This window comes from Heterocephalus glaber, unplaced genomic scaffold (genome assembly GCF_053883595.1).
Source record: "Heterocephalus glaber isolate CG9 unplaced genomic scaffold, H.glaber_assembly_v1.0 deba00000347, whole genome shotgun sequence".
Classification (NCBI taxonomy): Eukaryota; Metazoa; Chordata; class Mammalia; order Rodentia; family Bathyergidae; genus Heterocephalus; species Heterocephalus glaber.
This window is the reverse complement of record NW_028258143.1, coordinates 15,034,356-15,061,012: the sequence shown is the minus strand read 5'-3', so window position 1 is coordinate 15,061,012 and position 26,657 is coordinate 15,034,356. Positions and strand designations below refer to the sequence as shown.

The window sequence follows — 26,657 nt, the reverse complement described above, 5'->3', positions numbered from 1 at the left end:
TCTTCCACTGACCCTGCCTGCATCATTCTTGGAACAACATTCCATTAATGGACATTCTCAGTAGGATGCCTTGAAAGAACATCTAGAAGACACTGATGGATACCATCACTGCTGTGCATGATGAGAGGCACAAATCTTTCTTGCTGAGATCAGAAATATGGCAAAGATTTCTCTTCTCACAATTTTTCTTCAGTATTACAGTAGAAGTTGTAGCTGTGCCTCAGAGCCAAGCCCAGCTGCTGGTGGATGCCAAGCACCTGTGTGTGGTGGCAGGAGCGCCATGGACTCGCGCTACAGCCGGTGTGTTCTTTGGGGGGCCGGTACTTTCCGGTGCGTGGCTGGCATTTGTTGCCCCCTCTAGGCCATGACTGCAGTCCCTGAAGGTCAAGAACAAAGAGCTGGAGGAGGGTGTAGAGCCCAGTGGCCCCGGTGGCAGTAAAGAAGTCACTGAGACAGAGGGTGCTGGATGAGCTCAACCGCTACTACCATGGCTTCCATCTGCTGTGGGAAAGTTAAGTTTTTGGTAACTTGATAATTACAGTAGTACATTGGTTCATGGACTTAATTCTTTCCACAATTTTGGTTGCAAACCAAATTGGCTGTAAACCAAATCAAATTCAGTGCTTAGGTTCAATGTTGACCTTAAGTTTACATGTCTCTACAGAATTAATTATTTTCTTCTTTGTGGTGGTTTCAGTCAAGTTGGAGGAGATAGCATTTATCCCTTAGAAAATCTAGAAATGTTTACAGTTCAATAGGGACTTATCAAGGATATTTTCCTTAAATGGTTTAAGTCCTTGAATATGGAGGGGCTGTTATTAATTTGAAAAACATGTTTAAATCTCTTTCTAGAAACTATTTCTTTAAAAATTATACTACGGTGATTGTTGTAGTGCACATCTGTAATTCCAGCACTCAGAAAGCTGAAGCAAATGGGTCATGAGTTTGAGGCCAGCCTGGGAAACAGTGAATTTCAGGCTGTCCTAGAATACACAGTGAGAGGCTTTTCATAAAACTAAAAAGAGAAACAATTACATCCCAGGACTTCATTAGCCTGGTCTTCCTACAATTGAGTGATACACCATATTAACAGAATGAAGGACATCTGAATAGACACAGAAAAATCATTTGACAAATTCCAACACTCATTCATGATAAAAAAAAAAACCCTACAGAAAATTGGAATAGATGATCTTTATCTCAATCTAATAAAAGTCATCTATGAAAAATCAACAGCCAATATCATACTAAATGGTCAAAAACTGTCTTCACTCCAAAATCAAGAACAAGACAAGCATGTCCACTATCACCACTCTAATCAATATAGTTCTGGAAACATTAGCCAGAGTAATTAGACAAGAGAATGAAATAAAAGTAATAAACATAGGGAAGGAGAAGGTAAATTATCATTATTTGCGGATGACTCAATACTCTACATTGAAGGCCTCCAATATTCAACCAAAAGATTTCTAGATTTAATAATCAAATTCAATAGCATGGTAAGATACAGAGTCAACACTCAAAACTCAATAGCATTCCTCTACAAAAATAACAAACTCACTGAGAGAGAAATTAGGAGAATCACAATAGCATCAAGATGATAAGATACACCGTCTGTCACACACACACCACTAACATTTACAAATATGATTATAAAGTTTAAATAAATTTAGGAGGTCACAGTAATTTTTACCCATCCCATAGACTGTTTAAAATTCAATCTTGCCTCAGCTGTTGCTGTCTCTTTCATAAGTGTTCATTCATCAAGGTGCATCCTACTTCTGGGTAGAAGTTAAACTATTACTTCCCAGTTTTGCTACTAGGATAGTTCTCTCTTCCTTGCTTTATTTAGGGAAAACTTGGTGAAGAAACTAGTTCTGCTTTCCATGTTAAGAAAACTTTCCACCTCTTTTTCCTCCTGACCCCTTCAAATTAAAGCCATTAGTTATTTTAGGAACTTTTTCATGGGCTCAGGTAGCAGCTGCCCTTTTAACATTTGTGGAATTAGTGTGTATATAAGCCATTCTTCCTGTAATCAAACAAATAGTCTTCGTGGCACCTTTCAACCTCGATTCAGCAAGGACTTAACAGTACATGGGGATCAATTTGCATTGTGTGATATATGGGCTGTAAATAAGTTGCCACATATTCTGAGCTTTGTAGCTTGATAAACTCTGAAGACTAGAAAAAGAAAAATTAGAAGGTTTTATAGTAAAATTTTGTACTATAAAATTTTTTTGAGCTCTTCAGAATTTTTTGTCATGAAAATTGTGTTAATAGCTTTAATGACATATTGGAATTTTCCTAGGGTGATGAATCTCTAAGTTTGCATTATAACAAATCTATTTACAAAATACTTTAAAAATATTTTTATTGGAGAAAATGGAATTGTTGCTATGTTCCATTTTGTAATAATAATACATAAAAACTACTACAATGCCCACTAGCTGCCTGTGGACCTGTGTGGGTGCCTGCAGCAACAGAGCCCCCCCCCCACCCCCGGCCACCTCTGGCCTCTTGGCTGTGCAGCTACTTGGTTCCACACTACTGAGGCACAGAGGGACACAAAGGCCATTGTTCTGAGCTGCAGAAGTGAACATCAGAGAGAGGGCCTCTCTCAGGCTCCATGATGAAAACAAGCCCACTGGAAAAGTGAAGAGAATCACTGCAATAAAGGCACACCAGACCACTGTGCTTGGTAAGTTGGAGGGATCATCAGCTCCCATCAGAACCTGAACTTTATTCAAGGGAAAGGCCGCTGAAACCTGGAGTAGAAACTTGCAGAAGGCAAACCTGCAGGAGAACAGGGAGCTCAACTTGGGACTTGCAGCCAGAAATCTGCCTGAATCTCATGGGTCTGGGACTAGCTTACTGAGACTCATTGACTTATAACTGCACACTGCTGCCCACATTGTCTATTGTGACAACAGAGACATATCCTGAAGGAGGCCCTTCATTTTTAAAGGTGATAGATTAATAACTACCACAGATTATCATTCTCTAAGATGTACTTGATGCTATGGTGTTGCTGATTGTATCACTTGGGCTAAGGTGTTGTGATTGATCTAATCATTTGTCCTTCCTGGTATAATGAAAATGAGATAGCCTCAGAGCCATTAGAGACTCAAAACCTAAAGACCAGCTATATCTGGAAAACTCCTCTGAGAAGCAATCATTCCATAAGGATTCTAATTACAAGCAACAAAGATACTTACAATAAGCAACTTCAAAATATCAACCCAGGAACTAAACCGAGGACAGTACCAAAGACAAAAATGAGAAGACATTTAAGCAAGTCAGATATTCAGGCTTCCACCCTCCAAAAGGCAAATTCTAGGGGAAATGAGGTGGAAAAGACTGATAATCAACCACCTGGACACCCTGAATTGAGAGCACAGGAAGTAACAAAACAGATGAATGAGGCTCTAGAAAAATTCAAAGCAGAAATAATCTCCCAGATAACTACAGAGATGGTGAACAGAGTGAAAGACATGATTAGAGGCTCTAGAACAGAAACTGATTAAAAAAAAGATGAGCTCAGAAACATACTGGAAGCCATGAATGCCCAGAATAAGAAAGAAATGGAAACCATGAAACAGATTCAAACAGATATTTAGGAGATTAAAAACTCCATTGAAAGCATGCACAGCAGATTAAGAGAATCTGAAGATAGAATATCAGATATAGAAGACAGGATTGTGGTGAAGGACCATGAAAACAGAGATTTCTTAAAACTAGTAAGGGCCCATGAGAAATCAATTCAGCAGCTGCTAGATGATGCAAAGAAGAATAACATAAAAATGATAGGAGTCCATGAAACAGGGGAAAGTACAATTGGCATAAAAAAACTGCTCACAGAAGTAATAGTAGAAAACTTCCCAGACAGAGGTGGAGAACTGGACATACAGATAAGTGAGGCATATAGAACTCCACCTAGCCATGATCAAAAAAAATCTACACCTACACATATAATAGTCAAGATCCCAGAAACCCAACAGAAGAACAAAATCCTACAGGCATTTAGAGAAAAAAAACAAATCAGCTGTAAAGGAAAGCCCATCAGAATCATGGCAGACTTCTCAACACAAACCCTCAACTCAAGGAGAGGCTGGAGTCAAGTTTTTTGAACCCTAAAAGAAAATAATTTCCAACCTAGACTGTTGTATCCTGCAAAATTATCTTTCAAAATCAATGGGGAAATTAGGTACTTCCATGACAAAGAACACCTGAGAAATTTCATGAACACCAAACCAGCACTCCAAACAAGTCTAAGCAAAATCCTAGAAAAAGGCAATGAAGGTCACAACTCCATGGGGCTCAACAGAAGGAAGCCACCAGGGAAGGTAAGAAACTAAAGGGAAAGGGGAAAAAAGAAATAAGAGCCAACAACAGTAAAACATCATGACAAGGATGAGTCAATATCTCTCAATTATAACTATCAATGTTAATGGTCTAAATTCACCAATCAAAAGAAGTAGACTGACAGAAAAGATTAAGAAGCAAAATCCAGCAATATGCTGTATACAAGAAACACACCTAACTCAAAAAGAAATTCATAGACTGAAAGTAAAAGTAAAAGGCTCTCCACACAACAGGAATGCAGACAAAAGCAGGGGTAGCAATCTTATTTGCAGACAAAGTAGATTTCAAACCAAAACTGATTAAGAGAGACAAAGGTGGTCACTACATCCTTGTGAAGGGAACAATCCAAGAGGAAGAGATGACAATCCTAAATATATATGCACCAAATACGAATGACCCCCAAGTATACAAAACAAATATTAATGGACACAAAAAACCAAATAAGCACTACTACAATTGTAGTGGTGGACATCAATATCCTACTATCACAAATAGATAGGTCATCTAGACAAAAAATTAACAATGAAATTCAAGAAATGAACCAAGCTATTGAACAAATGCACTTAATAGATATTAACAGAGTGTTCCACCCCACAAAATCAGAATACACATTCTTTTCAGCTGCACATGGGTCATTCTCCAAAATAGACCACAGGCTAGCTCACTGGACATGTCTAAGTCAATGTAAAAGAACTGAAATTACCCCCTGAATATTATCAGACCATAGTGCAATAAAACTGGAGATCAATAACATGAGAAACTGCAAAACTCCCACAAACACCTGGAAATTGAATAATACCCTCCTGAACAACCAATGGGTCATAGAGGAAATTAAGGAAGAAATTAGACAGTTTCTACAAGTAAATGATAATGCCAGTACAACATACAGGAATCTATGGGACACAATGAAAGCAGTTCTACAAGGGAAATTCATAGCAGTGAATGCCCATATTAGGAAAACAGAGAGAACTCAAATAAATAACCTAACGGAGAACCTAAAACTCCTAGAAAAACAAGAGAAAAACAAACCCAAAGCTCACACAAGAGAGGAAACTATAAAGATCAGAGCAGAAATCAGTGCAATGGAGACTAAGAGAACAACAGAAAAAATTAATGAATAAAAGTTAGTTTTTTGAAAGAATAAAAATCAATAAACCTTTAGCCAATCTTATCAAAAAAAGGAAAGAAAAGGCACAAATACATGCAGAAAATTGGAATAGAAGATCTTTACCTTAACCTGATTAAGGCTATCTATGAAAAACCAAGAGCCAACATCATACTAAATGGTCAAAAACTGAAACCTTTCACGCTAAAATCAGGAACAAGACAAGGATGCCCACTATCACCACTCCTGTTCAATATAGTTCTGGAAACATTAGCCAAAGCAATTAGAAAAGAGAAAGAAATAAAAGGAATAAAGATAGGAAAGGAAGAAGTTAAACTGTCATTATTTGCTGATGATATGATACTTTACATAGAAGACCCAAAAACCTCTACCAAAAGACTTCTAGACTTAATTGACAGATTCAGTAGAGTAGCTGGATATAAGGTCAACACTCAAAATACAATAGCCTTCTTATACACAAATAGTAGACTCACTGAGAGAGAAATTAGGGAAACAATTCCTTTTACAATAGCATCCAAAAAAATGAAATATCTAGGAATCAATCTAACAAAGGAAGCAAAAGACCTCTACACTGAAAACTTCAGCACCCTGAAAAAGGAGATCGAGGAGGATATAAGAAAATGGAAAGACATCCCTTGTTCCTGGGTAGGAAGAACCTATATAGTGAAAATGGCCATACTTTCAAAACTAGTATATAGATTTAATACAATGCCAATGGAAATTCCAACAATATACTTCACAGAACTAGAGAAAACAATCCAAAAATTCATTTAGAACCAGAAGAGACCTAGAATAGCAAAAACAATTCTGGGCAACCGAGACTTGGCTTTGTAGTAGCTATAGTACAAAGCTACTGTGGTAAAAACAGCATGGCACTGGCAAAGAAACATACCTGAGGACATCTGGAATAGATTAGAAGACATAGAAACAACTTCAGACATACTCAGCCACCTCACCTTTGATAAACGAGCCAACCACCCTCATTGGAGGAAAAATAGCCTATTTAATAAATAGTGTTGGAAAAACTGGATTTCAACCTGCCAGAGATTAAAACTAGACCCATATCTATCACCATGCACTAAACTAAGATCAAAGTGGATTAAAGATCTAAATATTGAGTTGCGCAGAACACATGCCGGGTCAGCTCGCTGCAGACAGGCAGGTCTGTGCACGCCCTACTGAGGTCCTGGGTCACGCGGAAGACACCGAGTCACCCCACTGCAGACAGGCAGCCACCTGATTCCACATTACCAAGGCGCAGAGGACACCAGACCACCAGACCAAGGTACTGAGTCTCACTGTTCCTGGCCGAGAGGTAGGGGCTTCTGATCCATCGTCCCACTGCTCCTGGTCCAGAGGAAGGGGCTTCCCGGTCACCATCCCTCCCGCTGCTCCCAGCCCAGAGGAAAGGGCTTTTGGGTCACCTTCTGTCCTGCTGCTCCTGGTCCAGATGAAGGGGTTTCTCGGCCACCATCCCTCCAGCTGCTCCCAGCACACAAGAAAGGGCTTTTGGGCCACCATCCCTACCGCTGCTCCTGGCCCCTGTCCCACCTCACCTAGCTCAGAGGAGGTAATCTGTGCAGGCGCTAAAAGCCCCCCGCCCCAGTCGAAATGAGAAAACACGTAAGTAAGTCTCAAAACCAGACTTCCAGATCACCTACAGCAACCCCAAAGGGAAATGAGATGGAACACTCTGATACTCAACCACCTGGACCCACTGAACTGGCAACGAAAGGGGATCTGGAAAAAATGAAATCAGAAATAATTTCTCAGATAACAGGAGAAATTGTGCCCTTAGTGCAAGACATGATTAATAAATCTAGAGAGGAGCTGAGGATCATGATGGAATCGCAACATAAGAAACAAATGGAATCCATAAAACAGATGCAAATAGATTTCCAGGACATGAAAAACTCCATTGAAAGTCTACACAGCAGAATGAACCAATGTGAGGACAGAATTTCAGATATAGAAGATAAGATTGCAATTAGTGACCAGGAAAAGAAAAATTGCTTCAAAATTATGAGGGAACATGAGAAATCAATCCAGCAGCTGCTAGATGATGCAAAAAAGAATAACATAAGACTGATTGGGCTCAATGAAGAAACAGGAGAGAGTAGAGATGACATAAAAAATCTCTTCACAGAAATAATGGCAGAAAACTTCCCAAGCAGGGGAAAAGAGCTTGACATTCAGATAAGTGAGGCATATAGGACTCCAAAGAGCCTTGATCAAAAAAAATCTACACATAGGCATATAAATGTTAAGATTCCAGAAACACAACAGAAGAACAAAGTTCTGCAAGCAGTCAGAGAAAAGAAACAAATCACATACAAAGGAAAGCCCATCAGAATCACAGCAGACTTCTCAACACAAACCATCAAGGGAAGAAGAGCTTGGAGTGACATATTCCAAGCCCTAAAAGAAAACAGCCTCCAACCCAGATTGATCGACCCTGAAAAACTATCTTTCAAAATGGATGGAGAAATATGATACCTTCATGACAAAGAGCACCTTAGGAACTTTGTGAATACCAAACCAGCACTCCAAAGAATTTTACACAATAGCCTAGGAACAGACATTGAGGATCACAATCCCAGGAAGCAAAGCAGAATGAACCCATCTGGCATGACAAGAAATTAAATGTAAAGGGGGAGAACCCAACAAAAAGAAAAAGTCATGGATATGACAAGTCAATACGTTTCAGTTATAACCATCAACGGTAATGGTCTCAATTCACCAATCAAAAGAAACAGACTGGCAGAATGGGTCAAGAAGCAAAATCCAACAATATGCTGCATACAAGAAACACACTTAATTCAAAAGGAAACTCATAGACTGAAAGTTAAAGGGTGGAAAACAATACTGCATGCGACAGGAACCCGAAAAAAAGCAGAAGTGGCTATCCTCTTTGCAGATCAAGTAGATTTCAAACCAACACTAATTAAGAGAGATGAAGAAGGACATTATGTCCTTGTGAAGGGAAGAATCCAAGAGGAAGAGATGACAATCATAAATATCTATGCACCAAAAACTAGTGCACCCAACTATATAAAACAAATACTAATGGACAGGAAAACTGATATATGCACTAATACAATTGTAGTGGGGGACCTCAACACCCCACTGTCACAAATAGACAGATCAACTAGACTAAAAATAAGTAATGAAATACTGGAACTCAATCGACCTCTTGAACAAATGAACTTAACACATGTTTACAGAGTCTTCCACCCCACAAAATCAGAATACACATTCTTCTCAGCTGCACATGGGTCATTCTCCAAAATAGACCACATACTCACACATAGAACATGTTTAAGTAAGTGCAAAGGAATTGAAGTTATCCCCTGTATATTATCAGACCATAGCGTGATGAAACTGGAGATCAATAGCAAAAGAAACTCAAAAAATTTCATAAGCACGTGGAAACTGAACAACACACTTCTGAATAACCAATGAGTAACAGAGGAAATTAAAGAAGACAGCAGACAGTTCCTTCAATTAAATGACAATGACAATGCACCACATCGGAATCTATGGGACACAATGAAAGCAGTCTTACGAGGGAAACTCATAGCACTGAATATGCATATTAGGAAAACAGAATGAACACAATTAAACAACCTGATGCTGAACCTCAAGCTTCTAGAAAAAGAGCAGGACACCCCCAAAGCTCATACAAGGGAGGATATTATACAGATCAGAGGAGAAATCAATGCAATGGAGACTAAGAGAACGATACAAAAAATCAATGAAGCCAAGAGTTGGTTCTTTGAAAGAATCAACAAAATTGACAAACCCTTAGCCAACCTTGTCAGAAAAAGGAAAGAAAAGGCCCAAATCCATGCAATTAGGAATGAAAAGGGTGAAATTACAAGAGACTCAGCAGATATCCAGAGGATCATCAATACCTACTTCCAGAACCTATACGCCAATAAGATGGACAACGCAGAAGAAATGGACAGATTCCTAGATACATATGAATTACCAAACTTGAACGAAGAAGACCTAAAAACTCTGAACAACCCAATATCAACCAATGAAATTGAAAATGTAATTAAAAACTTATCGACTAAGAAAAGCCCGGGCCCTGATGGCTTCACTGCTGAATTCTACAAGACATTTAGAGAGGACCTGCTGCCACTACTGTTTAAACTCTTCAATGAAATTGAAAGGGAAGCAATACTCCCAAATTCATTCCTGGAAGCAAGCATCACCTTGATCCCCAAAGCAGAGAAACACCCAACTGAAAGAGAGAACACTAGGCCAATCTCACTAATGAACATAGATGCAAAAATCCTTAATAAGATACTGGCAAATAGAATGCAGAAGATCATCAAGAAGATCATACACCCTGATCAAGTGGGATTCATCCCAGGGATGCAGGGATGGTTCAATATACGAAAATCAATTAATGTAATACACTATATCAATAGAGCCAAGGACAAAAACCATATGATTATCTTCATAGATGCAGAAAAAGCATTTGACAAAATCCAACATGCATTTATGATAAAAACCCTACAAAAAATTGGAATAGATGGTCTCTACCTCAAACTGATAGAAGCCATCTATGAAAAACCAACAGCCAATATCATACTAAATGGTCAAAAACTGAAATCCTTCACACTAAAATCAGGAACAAGACAAGGATGTCCACTATCACCACTCTTGTTCAATATAGTTCTGGAAACATTAGCCACGGCAATTAGACAAGAGAAAGAAATAAAAGGAATAAAGATAGGAAATGAAGAAGTCAAATTGTCATTATTTGCAGATGACATGATACTCTATATAGAAGACCCCAGGAACTCCACCAAAAGTCTTCTAGACTTAAGAACCAAATTCAGTCAAGTAGCTGGTTACAAGTCAACACACAAAAATCAATAGCTTTCCTCTACACGAATGACAGACTCACTGACAGAGAAATAGGGCAAATAATTCCTTTCACAATAGCATCCAAAAAACTGAAATACCTAGGAATCATCCTAACAAAAGAAATCAAAGACCTCTTTTCTGAAAACTATGGCACTCTGAAAAGAGAGATTGAAGATGATATCAGACAATGGACAGACATCCCCTGCTCCTGTGTAGGAAGGAGTAATATAGTGAAAATGGCCATACTTCCAAAGCTGCTATATAGATTTAATGCAATTCCAATTGAGATTCCAGCAGCATACTTCATAGACCTTGAGAAAACAATCCAAAAATTCATGTGGAACAAGAAGAGACCCAGAATAGCAAAAGCAATTCTAGGTAACAGAGACATAGCAGGGGGTATCACAATCCTCAGCCTGCAACTATACTACAAAGCTACTGTGATAAAAACAGCATGGCACTAGCAAACAGACTTGAGGACCAGTGGAACAGATTAGAAGATACAGAAATAATGCTAGACACACTCAGCCATCTCATCTTTGATAAAGGAGCCAAACACCCTCACTGAAGGAAAGATAGCCTCTTTAATAAATGGTGCTGGAAAAATTGGGCTTCAACTTGCCAAAGATTAAAACTAGATCTGTATCTCTCACGACGCACTAAACTAAAATCAAAATGGATTAAAGATCTAAATATTAAAATAGAAACTCTGAACCAGTTGGAACAGAGGTTAGGTAGAACTCTTGAAGACATCAGTGTAGGAAAAGATTTTATGAAGAAAACCTCAGTTGCCTGTGAATTAGCACAAACAATCAACAAATGGGATCTCTTCTTCATAAAAAGCTTCTGCATAGCAAGAGAAACCACCAGCAGTGTGAAGAGACAACCCACAATGTGGGAAAAAATCTTCACCTGCTCTTCCTCAGACAAAGGTCTACTATCTCGAATCTATAAAGAACTTAAAAAGATCAGACCTCCCAAATTTAAAGACCCAATCCAAAAATGGGCGTCTGAAATGAACAGACATTTCTCAAACAAAGAAGCAGAAATAGCAAATAAATCCATGAAAAAATGTTCAACATCACTGGTCATTCAAGAGATGCAAATGAAAACAACGCTGAGATTCCACTTCACTCCAGAAAGAATGGCTGCTATCATGAAATCAACCAATAACAAATGCTGGTGGGGCTGTGGGGAAAGAGGAACCCTGCTCCACTGCTGGTGGGAGTGTAGACTGGTGCAAGCACTGTGGAAATCAGTATGGAGATACCTCAAAGAACTAGGACTGGAAATCCCATTTGACCCTGCTATTCCACTGCTGGGGATCTTCCCCAAAGAATTAAAAGAATCATACCACAGTGATATATGTGCACCCATGTTCATAGCAGTGCAGTTCGTAATAGCTAAAACTTGGAAACAGCCCAAATGCCCATCAACTGGAGACTGGATCAAGAAAATGTGATTTTTTTATAAAATGGAGTACTACTCAGCCATAAAAAATGAGAAATTAGAGACATTTATAGCTAAGTGGACGCACATTGAGGCAATACTCTTAAGTGAAATAAATAGGACACAAATGTGTAAATACTGAATAGTTTCTCTGGTGTGAGAAACTGAAAGTGTAAATAAGGACTAAATGTATAATAGTTCATGTGAAATAGGAAGAAAAGGGGCAAAGCGGAAGGAAGTGGGAGGGCTAAGGGAAAGGATAGAAGGGAATGGGATTAATATGAGAAAATGGAAAAATAGGAACAAAATCTTTGTAAATAGGGAGGGCTGGAGGGGTTGAAGGGAGGGCTGGGCAAAGGTGAAAAACAGGAACCAAGAGAGACTACGTAAAGGTGCAAGTTTCCAATGATGAATGTCATATTGTATACCTAAAAGGTACCAATTATTAGAATGAATAATTGATAATGTAAAATAGGAAGAAAAGGTCCAAAGGGGTAGGGGTAGTGGGAGGCACAGGGGAAAGGAAAGAAGGGAAAGGAAAATTGATGAGAAATGGAAAAAATGGAAATAAAGTCATTGTAAATAGGGAAGGGTGGAGGGCGTGAAGGGAGGGCTAGGAATGGGGAAAAAATAAGAACCAAGATGCATTATATAAAGGTACAATTCCCAATGAGAAATGTAATTGTGTTGTATACCTACAATGTACCAATAAAAGAATTTAATACAAAAAAAAGATCTAAATATTAAGACAGAAACACTAAACTTGCTGGAAGATAAATTAGGTAGAACTCTTGAAGATATTGGCACAGGTAAAGAATTTATGAACAAAACCTCAATAGCATGGGCACTAGCAGAAAGAATCATCAACTGGGATTTCATCTTATTAAAAAGTTTCTGCACTGCAAGAGAAACCACCAACAGAGCTAACAGACAACCTACAATGTGTGTGGAGAGCGGTGTTAGCCATAGAGGCTCCATTTTGAATCTTACCCTCCATTGTACAGAGCAAGGAGACTATGTTACGAGGAACCGCGTCCTTGCCAAATTAGATGTTTACCTTCAGAAATTGTCCTGGAACATGATGAACGTTTTGTAAACCCTAGAAACAAGAAAGCCCATGAGGGTGGGGAATTTCCAAAGAACTAGAGAACAAGGAAGCACGTGTCTTTGGATAACGGTCACGATTAACAACCAAACTCACCTGTGAAAAAGAAGGGGAGGAGAATAAATACAAAGCGCAGTGGCAGTCTCTCGGAGAGGCTCCCTACTCTATCTCCGCATCTTTCTTTTTCTTCATCCTCACTCCCCCATTCAGGTGCTGTTCGACAAGTGACGGCTAGTTCCGTCAAATGTGGGAAAAAATTTTTAGCAGCTGTAACTCAGAGAAAGGGCTACTATCTAGAATATATAAAGAATTGAAAAAAATCAGAACCCTCAAATTCAAAGACCCAATTCAAAAATAGGCATCTGAAATGAACACACATTTCTCAGACAAAGAAGTAACAGCAGCAAATAAATATATGAAAAAATGTTCAGCATCATTGGTCATTCAAGAGATGCAGATGAGGGCTGGGGATTTAGCTCAGTGGTTTCGCCACCTGCTGTGCAAGCGCAAGGACCCAAGTTCGAGCCCCGGTACCCCCCCCCCCGCAAAAAAAAGAGATGCAGATGAAAACAACACTGAGATTCCACCTCACCCCAGAAAGAGTGGCTGCTACCAAGAAATCAACCAATAACAAATGCTTGTAGGGGTGTGGAGAGAAAGGAACCCTTCTTCATTGTTGGTGGGAATGCAGACTGGTGCAACCACTATGGAAATCAGTGTGGAGACACCTCACAGAACTAGGACTGGAGGTCCAGTGTGACCCAGCTATTCCCCTGCTGGATATTTTCCCAAAAGAATTAAAAGAATCATACCACAGAGATATATGTGTACCCATGTTTATAGAGGCACAGCTTGTAATAGCAAAAGCTTGCAAACAGCCCAAGTGCCCCTCAACTGGAAACTGGATAAAGAACATGTGGTTTTTTATAAAATGGAGTACTACTCAGCCATAAAGAATGAGAAACTAGAATCATTTATAGCTAAATGGATGCATATTGAGGCCATACTCTTAAGTGAAATAAATAGGACACACATGTGTAAATACTGAATAGTTTCTCTAGTGTGAGAAACTGAATGTATAAATAAGGATTAAAAGGATTTATAACTAATAATTGATACTTTGAAATAGGAAAAGGTCCAAAGGGGTAGGGGTGGTGGGAGGGGAAGGGGAAAGGAAAAAATTATGAGAAAAGAAAAAAATGGAAATGAAGTCTATGTAAATAGGGAAGGGTGGACGGGGTGAAGGGCACACAGGTAATGGGGAAAAGAAATAAAAACGAAGATCCATCATGTACAGGTACAAGCACCCAATGATAAATGTGGACATATTGTATACTTAAAATGTACCAATAAAAGAATTTAAGGGAAAAAAAAGAACCAGAAATTAGAGACATTTATAGGTAAATGGATGAACATTGAAACTCTTAAGTGAAATAAATAGGACACACATGTGTAAATACCGAATAGTTTCTCTAGTGTGAGAAATGGAAAGTGTAAATAAGGACTAAAAGGTATAATAGATAATGTCAAATAGGAAGAAAAGGTGCAAAGGGGAAGGGGAAATAGGAGGGGTAGGGGAAAAGAGAGAAGGGAACAGAATTAATATGAGAAAAAGAAAAAATGGAAACAAAGTCTTTGTAGATAGGTAGGGATGGAGGGGTTGAAGAGAGGGCAGGGGAATGGAGAAAAAAATAAGAACCAAGATTTATGTAAAGGTGCAAATTTCCAATGATGAATGTCATTATATTGTATACCTAAAATGTACCAATATAATTTTAACAAAAGCACAACAAAGGATCATTAAAGTTTACTTCCGTTTAAAAAAAAATACGAGTGACACTTGTAGAACACCAAACAAATATGATGAAAAAAGAAGCTCACCAAGGCATATTCTTATTAAACTACCAGATATTCAGTATACAAACAGAATTTTAAAAGTAGTCAGAGAAAAATAAAAAATCACATATAAAGGTAAACCAATAAGAATCACACCAGACTTCTCAAGGAAAATCCTAAAGTCAGAAGAGCTTGGAGTGAAGTATTTCAAGTGAAGAGTAGTAACTTCCAACCAAGATTAACTTATCTAGCAAAGCTATTTTTCAAAATAGATAGAGAAATAAGGTATTTCCATGAAAAATACCAGCTCAAAAGATATACGAGTGCTAAACCAGATCTAGAGAAAATACTTAAGAATATTTTTGACAGAAATAATGAAACTGACTCAGCTAAAAACACAGAGTAAGGTCAATGGATAAACAGCAAAAAGAAATGTCAGGAAAGGAAAAACAATTCGCCAATAAATGAAGAAGGCAGTGATAGTAAATAATCAACATATCTCAGTAATATCTCTCAACATTAAGGGCCTCAGCTCTCCACAAGACACAGATTGACAGACTGGATCAAAAAACATAATCCAACAGTTTGTTGCATTCAAGAAATTTATCAAATTCAAAATGATATACATAGACAAAAAATTAAAGGATCAAAAACTATTTCATGCACCTGACCCCCAAAAGAAGCAAGGATAGCAATTTTATCAGACATTGCAAACTTCAAGTTAAAACTGGTAAGAAGAGACAAAGAAAGTTACTACATACTAGTTAAAGGTTCAATCCAACAAGAAGAGATAATATTGATAAACATATTCACCAGATAATGGAATACCTATCTTCATGAAACAAAAATTGCTGAAATTAAAAGATCAAATAAAGACTAATGTAATCATAGTAGGGGATTTTAACACTCCACTTTCACAAAGAGATAGCTAACTATACAAAAAAAATCAATAAAGAAATATCAAAGCTAGCTGGGCATGGCGGTGGATACATGTAATCCCAGCATCTGGCAGGCTGAGGCAGGAGGATCACCACTAGTTAGCTACATAATGATTTCAAAGCCAGCCTGAACTACATAGCAAGACCCTGTCTCAAAAACAAAACAAAATGAAATAAAAGAAATATCAAAACTGAAGTACACTTTTGAACATATGAACTTAACAGATACTTGTAGAGAATTCTACCCCTCTGTAACAGAGTATACAGTGATATCTTGGTTTGTGAACTTAGTCCATTCCATGATTCTCGAAAAGATGGCCACATTCATGTTCCTGCAGGAAATATGCCCACAGTTGTGGTCATCACCTGATGCAGAGTTTGCAGACAAAAAATTTTGCCAAACACTTTTGTTTGCAAACCAGATTGTTCACAAACAAAAGCATTCATAAACATTGTACATTATTTTCCACACCACATGGTATTTTTTCCAAAATGGATCAGATGCTAATCTGCAAAGCCTGCTTAAGTAAATACAAAAGAATTGAAATTACCCCATGCATACTATCAGATCACTGTGCAATGGAAACAAGATCAATGAGAAGAAATTTTGGGAATAGCAAAATCTCCTGGAAAATTAATAACATACTCCTAAACAACAATGGGTCACAGAAGAAATCAAAGAAGAAATTAAAATACTTCTGGAAGTTAATGACAATGACTGTACAACTCAATGAAACATCTGGGACACTATAAAAGCAGTTCCAAGAGGAAAATTTATCACAATCAATGCTCACATTAGGAACATAGAGCAAGCCCAAGTAAATAACCTCATGAGATATCTAAAGATACTTGAGAAAAAACAACAAACTAGCCCCAAACTGAAATTAAGGAGGGAAATTGTAAAGATGAGAACAGAAATCAGTGAATTTGAAATGCTGGTTCTAAATAAAGTAGACAATCCCTTAACCAGACTTAAGAAGAGAAAGAGAGAAAAGACATCAGTGCAATTAGAAATGAAAAAGGTGAAATTACAACAGACATTGTAGAAATCCAGAAGATAGTAACTACTTTGAAAATTGATATTTCAAAAAATTAGCAAAATTTCAAGAAATGGTCAGATTCCTAGACACATACAAGCTACCAAAATTAACCCAAGAGGACATAAATATGCTCAACAACCCAATAATAAGCAATGAAATTGATAAAGTAATAAAGAATCTATCAGCTAAAAAAGCCCAGGGCCTGATAGATTCACTGTTGAATTCTATCTATTATCTATCTTATTATTGCTATTATCAGCATTTTTGAACTACTGAAGAGGAAGTTGCAGATACCATGACTTTTTCTCCTTTCCTGATGTATCTTTTGTGAACAAGGATATTTTCTTCTGTAACCCCAGAACCTAATCAAATGCAGTAAATTTAATTTTATATTACCACCTAATGCATGGTTCATTCAAATTCTATGTATTGTTCTTGTAATATTCTTCCTTAACATTTTATTTTTATTGACAAATAAAATTGTATATATTTATTATGTACATTTTGAAATTTGTAAAAATTGTGGAATGACTAAGTTGAGCTAATTAACATCCATTACTTCACATACCTGTATGTGGTGAAAATATTTAAAATCTACTACCAGTAATTTTCAATAATATGCTATTTTCAAAAGAAACCACCAGCAGTGTGAAGCGACAACCCACAATGTGGGAAAAAATCTTCACCTGCTCTTTCTCAGACAAAGGTCTACTATCTCGAATCTATAAAGAACTTAAAAAGATCAGACCTCCCAAATTTAAAGACCCAATCCGAAAATGGGCATCTGAAATGAACAGACATTTCTCACACAAAGAAGCAGAAATAGCAAATAAATACATGAAAAAATGTTCAACATCACTGGTCATTCGAGAGATGCAAATGAAAACAACACTGAGATTCCACCTTACTCCAGAAAGATGGCTGCTATCATGAAATCAACCAATAACCAATGCTGGCGGGGCTATGGGGAAAGAGGAACCCTGCTCCACTGCTGGTGGGAGTGTAGACTGGTGCAAGCACTGTGGAAATCAGTATGGAGATATCTCAAAGAACTAGGACTGGAAGTCCCATTTGACCCTGCTATTCCACTGCTGGGGATCTTCCCCAAAGAATTAAAAGAATCATACCACACTGATATATGTGTGCCCATGTTCATAGCAGCACAGTTTGTAATAGCTAAAACTTGGAAACAGCCCAAATGCCCATCAACTGGAGACTGGATAAAGAAAATGTGGTTTTTTTTATAAAATGGAGTACTACTCAGCCATAAAAAATGAGAAATTAGAGACATTTATAGCTAAGTGGATGCACATTGAGGCAATACTCTTAAGTGAAATAAATAGGACACACATGTGTAAATACCAAATAGTTTCTCTGGTGTGAGAAACTGAAAGTGTAAATAAGGACTAAATGTATAATAGGTAATGTGAAATAGGAAGAAAAGGGGCAAAGGGGAAAGAAGTGGGAGGGCTGGGGAAAGGATAGAAGGGAATGGGATTAATATGAGAAAATGGAAAAATAGGAACAAAATCTTTGTAAATAGGGAGGACTGGAGGGGTTGAAGGGAGGGCTGGGCAAGGGTGAAAAATAAGAACCTAGAGAGACTATGTAAAGGTGCAAATTTCCAATGATGAATGTCATTATATTGTATACCTAAAAGGTACCAATGATTAGAATGAATAATTGATAGTGCAAAATAGGAAGAAAAGGTCCAAAGGGGTAAGGTTAGTGGGAGGGGCAGGGGAAAGGAAAGAAGGGAAAGGAAAAACGATGAGAAATGGAAAAAATGGAAACAAAGTCTTTGTAAATAGGGAAGGGTGGAGGGGGTGAAGGGAGGGCTAGGAATGGGGAAAAAATAAGAACCAAGATGCATTACATAAAGGTACAAGTTCCCAGTGAGAAATGTAATTGTGTTGTATACCTAAAATATACCAATAAAAGAATTTAAGTAAAAAAATAAATATACTGTAATTTAAAATCTATTTTAACCTAGTGTGGAATATTGGTATGGGGTAGGCTGCATGTATGAAGGATAAGGGGTATATGGGAACTCTGAGCTTTCACTCAATTTTGCTGTAAACCTAAATTTGCTCGGGCCAGGGATTTAGCTCAGTGGCACTGTGCCTGCCTCACAAGTGCAAGTTCCTGAGTTCAATCCCTGGTACCAAAAAAGCCTCCCCAAAACAAAAAACAAACCAAACAAAAAACAAACCTAAATCTGCTGTAAAGATATTATCATAACATTTGCCAACATGTTAATACTAAATGTAGTCGACTCTAACCACATTTCTCAATTTTTCTACTTTCTATGTCCTTCTCTTACATTTTATGATCTCAAAAATCATACTAGTTCACTGATAAAAGCAGCTCCCAGAAGCCACTAATGAGGCAAACTCCTGGCAGGGAGAGAAGCTGAAGTTAAGGTCACTGTATGATAAGAACTTTCTGAGAACTTTTGCTACCCAGTCTTCACACCACTCACAATTTCCTAATTTTGAAAGTACCAATTTTATATCTTAGTAGAACTACAACTGTGATACCTTGAAAGCACAATAAAGAGAACTTTGGGTGGAGAAGCAGCACTCTAATTGCTTTAGATTTTGCAAGGTTTATTTTTTAAAACGCAGATTAACAATATCCTAATATCCACACACATAATTGCTCACTTCTTTAAAAAGTGACACATAGAGAAAGTAATATAATCTTTAGTGGACAAATTAAGGATTTTTTTTAACAGGATCTATACTCTCCTATCTTTTGCAAGGCAACTTTCGGGTAAGTATATCCTATCTTTCTAGACTCATCCTAGGAGTGGCCACCTATTACTCTTACTCTATTATTCTCTGCCCCTAAACTTGAAGAACTGGCTATACTTTTATCTCTAATATTCTCTAATGTCCATTATGAAAAACACAGTAGAATTTGATGACACACTTCTGTATTCATGGTTTGCTTCCTATATTTGTAGACTTTAACCAGTTTTATTAAATATGTACACATTCCAGTACACTTTTCAGCACTAAAGATATGCAATGGCAGGGAATATATTTAATACTCTTCATGTCAATCCTACATCCAATTCATCAGCAAGCACCATTTTCAAGATCTATCTCAACATGTCCATTTCTTTGCATTCCCTTTACTCCATATCAGGTGCAAGACATCACCATTAGTCTTTTGACTTCTACAACAACTTTCAGATTTCTTTTTCATCTTTACCTGTACTTCTATTCATTCTTCACATTGTAGAGTAATTCTTTTTTTAAAATCACATAGAATATTACCATTTACTTGCTCGAGATCCACTAACAATGAAACATGGACTTTTTACCAAGAGCCTCTGGACTATGTGTATAGGTTGGTACCTATCTCTTCAGTACCTCTCCTACCTCCCTTTGCCTACCAAAACTTTAGCCACTTGGCCTTCTTTCCTAAACCCACCTGTTATTTGCTCCACATGGATTACTCGCGCACATCCATCTCTACACACCCATACTGCAACTATTTCTAATGAATTTTTGTAATATAAAGATCTATAATATTTTTTAAAATTATAAAATCATAAATGAACTTGGCTACTATGATACTTTTCATGAGCTTTGGAGGAAAAAAACAATTCCTGGAAGCCCTACCTGAAGAAAAGTTCCATAAGTCATCTTAGGATTTCTTAGGGGATGTAACTCTGGCCATAGAAGCAAGCTCCCTTTCAAAGAATCACTTCCTACAATGCATTCTTACATGGTTGGGGGTGAAGTGTAAAGGTGAGATACTTGTTTCCAGTACTCACAAACACTCGAGGATAAATCAGGTGAGTGAGAGGTCAGGTGTCTTAGTTACTTTCTTGTTGCTGAGACACAATATCCAACACTCACAACTTAAGGAAGGAGAAGAAGTTTATTTTGGCTCACAATTTGTAGAGGTTTCAGTCCATAGTTAGCTGGCTTCAAGGCAGAGCAGTGTGGCAGAGGGGAATAGTAGAGGAGAAAGAGCACATGGTGTGGCAGCTCCAAGTAGAGAGTGCAGGAAGGAGGGAGAGGGATGGAGCCTTCCAGGCTACACACCCAATGACCACCTCCTCTGACCAGGCCTCGCCTCCCAACATCACATTTAGCTATAAACTTATCAGTGGACTAACCCACTGTTGTGTATCACATCCCTATGATCCAGTCACCTCCAAAGCCCCACCTGTGAATGCATAAGGCTTCAGGAGGACATCTAGATATAAACCATAACAGAAGGCTACCTGGAGAACTGTTAGTTAATAAGAAATGAACTCAGTTATTTGCAAAGTCACCAAGTATAAACTATTTGTTTATTGATTTGTCCATTAATGCACATTTGGGTTGCTTCCTCTTCAGTTTCCTATAATATTTTAAAAGAATGCAGCTCCTTTTTCAGTACTATTCTTCAGTGAGCCTGAGAGAATGATATGAAACAAATGCAATGTTTTACTTAGAAAGTGATCCTCCCTTCTAGAATGGGATCCTGCTGCCTCGGTCAAGCCCTCAAACAACCGCAATTTGACAGCAATATTTCAAAGAGATCCTGAGCCAGAACTGCCACACTACACACTAAGTTCCTGGCCCACACCAATTTCGGTTTTTTGTTTGCTTGTTTGCTTTTTTGTTTTTTGAGTCAGGGTCATACTCTGTAATTCAGGCTAGCCTTGCTATGTAACCCAGGCTGATCCTCTTGCCAGCCTCCTGAGTGGTAGGATTGCAGGTTTGCACCACCATGCCAAGCTTCAGTTTTGAAATAATATTTTAAGATGCTAAGTTTCAGAGAAATTTATTATACAGGAATATGTAAAGTGTATGTTTTCTTTTTCCGATACTGGGGATCAAACTTAGGACCTTGTGGTTGTGAGGCAGGCACAGTGCCAGAGTTAAATCCTTGGCCCCAACTGTTTGTTTCTTGAATGAACTAGACTTTGTAGGGCACAAAGGGAAAATAGTTATTTTTCTCAATTTTTTCCCTATAAACTCACTCACTCTATTTGTTCTTTACTGTCTCAGAATGAAAGAGTAGGAATTTGGTTGGCTTTTTGGATTCTTTTAGACACTAGTAGTTCTTTAGTCTAATGTTATAAATCCTAACAATTATTCAATTTAATTTTTACTTCTTCCAGGTTAGGGATGTTTTGGGCCTAAAAACTTACAGTTGAAAGAAAAACTTGGCTGGCTTCTTTTTCCCTCATCTTGCTTGTTCTGTTCCCTTTTCCACACTCACCAGGCTATGTCTGATGCCTCCATGGATAAGGGACAGGGTAGAAGAAGGAGGCTGGTTAAGGAGGAAAGGTCTCACTTGAGTGGTCTGGCTGTTGTAACCTGGCATTAGTGCCTTCTTTGAATGCTATAGTGGTAGGTTGGAATTTGTCTGTATTGACTCAAGAGAGCTGGTAGTTAGATTATCTGGAACTTTTCAGGTGGTTGTTATATCCAGCCCTCATTAAAAATTAAATTGTATATAAATTTATAATTAAATATATTAAACATAGTTAGTAAGTTCTCATTACTTCCTAATTATTTAACTACTGAACACTTTTCTAGTGTGTTTGTTCTTGAGTTTACTTATATCTATTGAATCTGCATGATGAAAATATTCTATAATGGTGTCCTACTGTACACTTTCCCAACTACATGTTCACTGATGTCATGTTGGTAGTTTAAAGTTGCTTATGGTGGGAGTCAGAATCATGGACTCAGACCATGGAAACCAGAAACACTAACAAATCTAGGCTTTTCTCCTGGAGATGAATTATGTGGATGTTAGACTTTTTACCAGGACACCAGATGTAAATCTAGTTCTCATGGAATGCTACTTCTGGGAGATATGATATATTCCAAATGCAGATCTTTGTTTTCATGATTTGTTTCTGCTGGGAAACATGAATCTTGTCTTGTTTACCTGCCCACTTACAAATTCTTCAAGTAGTTGTCTGTTACATAGACACAGCCTGGACATGTGTGTTGTACTGATAATAAAACTGGGTTGGAATACTCCTACATTGATAAGGTAAGGTAATACCTTAGCTTAGAACATGACTGTCTTTATTTAAATAACTGTTAATTATTGTTTTTTCTATGCTTTGGCAGCCTCTGCTCAAGGCAGGAGAAAATAGGAAAAGTGACATATAACAACCTGTTATATGTATCATGGCAATAATCTATTTATTTATTTATTCAAATATTCTCCTGTGGGAAAATAAGCAATCCAGGCTGTACATGGGCCACATGGTCTGGGGAAGGGTTCCAGGAACTAGCTGCCAAGGCTGGGTGGTTCACTGAGAGATTAGAAGCAGATAAGAGCTCATGTGTCAATGCAAAAGAGAAGAGAGCCAAAATTGTACTGTGTGAGTGCTATCTGGTGTCTGGATCAGACCACATAGGAAATAAGTGAGCAAGTAGAAGATGAAGGGTCAAGAGAATGTTTGGGAAGTGAGCATATATGTCACTAACATTATCAGTGCTCCTCTTTGGTAGTGCTACTAGTCTACTAGGGAGCTGGGTCGGCTGGCTGAAGATACAAAATGGGCATAGACAGTGCTATTTTGAATTTCTCAGAAGCCAGTGAGATGGGTCTTTTACTTTTTCATCCAATTCCTGGAAAATTATGCCTTCTGTAGTAAGATATGAAAGGAAGTGACATTCAAGTGAGACCATTTTCAAAACAAGCATTGATTTGGCATCAATCAAGGCAGAGTGCTAAGAGGAGAAAAAAATGCATTTAGATTCAGTGTTTTCCAGCTTAGCAAATATCTGCCCTAATTAGATTATCAGTTTTGTTTATGACATGATATCCTTGAGGGCAGGCCCCATGGGTCCTCCTACAATAGTACAACACTGCAGCACATGGCTACTCAATAATGTCTGGTTTACTAAGTGTTTCTCTCCAGCTGAGAGTGTAGCTCAGTGGTACAGTACTTGCCTAAAGGTATTTTCTTGTTTGTTTGTTTCTTTGTTTTTTGGTACGGGGGATCGAACTTGGGTCCTTGGGCTTGTGCAGCAGGAGGTGAAACCACTGAGCTAAATTCCCGGCCCTAAAGGTATTTTCTTTTACCTAAAAGGCCATAGGTTCTCAACACACATGAATACACATATGAATTAGAGGTGCACATTCTTTTGCTTAGTTTCCATAGCATGCTTCAATCTTCACAGAACTCATCTGACCTGTTTAATTTTCTATTGCTTCACCACATATACACTGTGCTTTGCCAAACCAGTTTTATAACTTGTCTTTGGATAGAACTTTTTCTCATGGACATATGTTTTTACTCAGGAAAAAACTCTTTTCTTCCCTTATAAAATATACTCATTATTAAAATCAAACTCAGATTCTACATCTTTTTTTTTTGGTACCAGGGAACAAACTCAAGACCTTGAGCTTGCGAAGCAGGCAGCGGAACCACTGAGCTAAATCCCCAGCCCTCTACATCTTTTTTGAAGTCTTCCCTACCTATATCTACAGGAAGAGATCATGTCTTCGAACTCTGGTTCATGCCCTCAAAACATGGGAATGAATGGGAATCAGTCATGCACTTTTAAGAGGTGCTTATTCCAGGGGCCGGGGATTTAGCTCAATGGTGCCAGTGCCTGCCTCCCAAGTGCAAGGTCCCAAGTTCGATCCCCAGTACCAAAAAAAAAAAAAAAAAAAAAAAGAGGTCCTTATTCCAAATATGTTGGAAACTTTTATTCAGATCCCTGCTACTATCTTGCTTGTCCAATTTGTCCATAACCTCCAAGAAATCTAGGGCTTGATTGCATAAGATAACCCTAATACCTTAGATATCTCAGAACCTCCCAAGTTTATGACTTCTACTAGAGCATATGATTTACTCCATAAAATGCACTAAGGTTCAAATTCCAAAGAAGTGTTTTTTATACAATACATATTTTGTTTAAATTTGTGAATCTCAATCCATTTGATCATCTTACAAGCACATGAAATCAATAAATGCTTATCAAGCCAAGCATGTGCCCAGTATTCTGGTATGTACTGCAGAAAACAGGATGATACAAAGTAGAATCTTGTGAGAGACTGAACTTACAAACAAGCAATGGCCAGATTGTATATAAAAAATAGAACTCTGACTCACAATCTCTGTAGCAACCGGTTCAGAAAGGCAACCACAATCTCTGCAGCAATCAACACAAAATGGCCTAGGCCTCACTGATGACTGTGTTTCCTTAGTTTGGTTCCATTTCCCACTTAGGATCAACTGGAAAAAGCCAAATTCATGCCCTCAACTTCCAATCCGGGTGGGAGGGAATCACTGCACTATCCTGTTTGCCTTGAAGTCATCATAAAACACAGGTGATAGTGGCTGTCTGCTTTGCTACAGCAAGTAGTGAATGCAAGCTGTCCCTTGGTATCCCTGGGAGGTTGGTTCCAGGACCCCACTGATGTTAAAATCTGAGGATGCTCAAGTCCCACATATAAAATCTGCATATAACCTGTGTATCTACTCTCATATACTTTAAACCATCTCTAGATTACTTATGATACCTAATACAAAGTAAATGATATGTTTAATAGTTTTTGTATGGTATTGTTTAGGGAATAATGCCACCAAAATAAGCTTTGTATGTTTAGTACAGATACAATTTTTTCTTGAATATTCTCTATCTGTAGTTGGTTGAATTCATGAATATGGAACCCATGGATACAGAGACTGACTCTAAATATTCTTTGCTTGTTCTCATTTATTTTCATACTTGGAATTTACAGTATTATTATAGGTGGTTTCAACTATCAAATGAAAGACTGTGAATACTCACGACATAATCACAATTTTACCAGCATTCGAATTGAAGTCGTAGTCGCAGACTGGTGTACTGGACACTTAGCTAGCGTCTGCTCTACATACACGCAAAACTTTGCTCCTGTATTCATATTATGGCATATGTTCTTTTCTGGGAAAATTACATTATCTAGGGAGCATTTTAGGGGATTACTCTGAAGGTGTGAGACAATGCCTGATGAAACATAAAAGACTACAAAGAGATTTCCAAAGGACCTAGAGTGATTGATTTTGAAGAATAAAAAGTAAATAAAAATAAAACATAAAACCCATGAAAGAAGGAAAATTGCTACACCAACCAACAGAAATGGAGACTTGGGAAAAGTATTAGGTGTAATTAAAAGGTCAAGAGACAGCAGAATGTTCAAGTTCATTCAACAAATATTGCCTGCCAACTCTGCAATAAGCACTGTTGTAGATGCCATATATATGGCACTATTCACACCATATATTTTTCCAGTTTTTTATCAGTACATATTTGCATACATAATGATTACATTCCTCATAAGGAGTTGGTACATGTATATAATGCATCTTAATTTTTTTTATACCCTTTCCCCTGTCGTTTCTTGTCCCTTCCATCTTTTAGTACCCTTCTCATTTGCAAAAGATCTATCTCCTTACTTCCAACTATCTTTTATTTTGCTCTTTATTTCTATTTTGGGTTTCTCATATAAGAGAAGCCATGCACATTTAAGCTTGTGTGTCTAATTTATTTCATGTAACATTATGGTATCAAGTTGTACATATTTTTGTACAAATACTCATTTTTCCTTCTTTATGACAGAGTAGTCCTCCATTGTGTATAAACACTTTTTTAAAAATCTGTTTATTTACTGATGGGCATATAGGCTGCCTCCAAGATTTATCTATTATGAATTGTTCAAGCCACACATACAAATACACACACACTGAGTGGTGAGATTTGAAGGGACGGGTAATATAAAGATACATGTTTCTAAGACTTATCCACATAGAGATAAAATCAAGTAAGTGGCACATTCATGTAGTCAGTTACCTGGGAAGCCAACGTAGCAGAATCACTCGAGTCTAGGAGTTCAGATCCAACCTTGGAAACATTTTCAGTGGGTAGAGTACTTGTCTACCATGTTCAAAGGCC

General features: G+C 37.8%; 1 protein-coding gene across 26 annotated transcripts in view; it reads right to left on the bottom strand.

Moving 5' to 3' along the window:
• The window catches only part of LOC147829866 (uncharacterized), a 96,588-nt gene that overhangs the window by 66,806 nt on the left and 3,125 nt on the right, over positions 1-26,657 (bottom strand). For 13 of the 26 annotated variants that reach the window (XR_015445394.1, XR_015445393.1, XR_015445392.1 and 10 more), the window contains exon 2: positions 26,556-26,657. The exons of 4 other annotated variants lie outside the window; for them this stretch is intronic. Coding sequence is in view for 9 of the 22 variants with exons in the window: in XM_087196053.1 (XP_087052179.1) it covers positions 26,588-26,657 (70 nt within the window). In the remaining 13 variants the exon portion in view is untranslated. 9 more of the 26 variants (XR_015445421.1, XM_087196009.1, XM_087196031.1 and 6 more) reach the window with 5 other exon arrangements.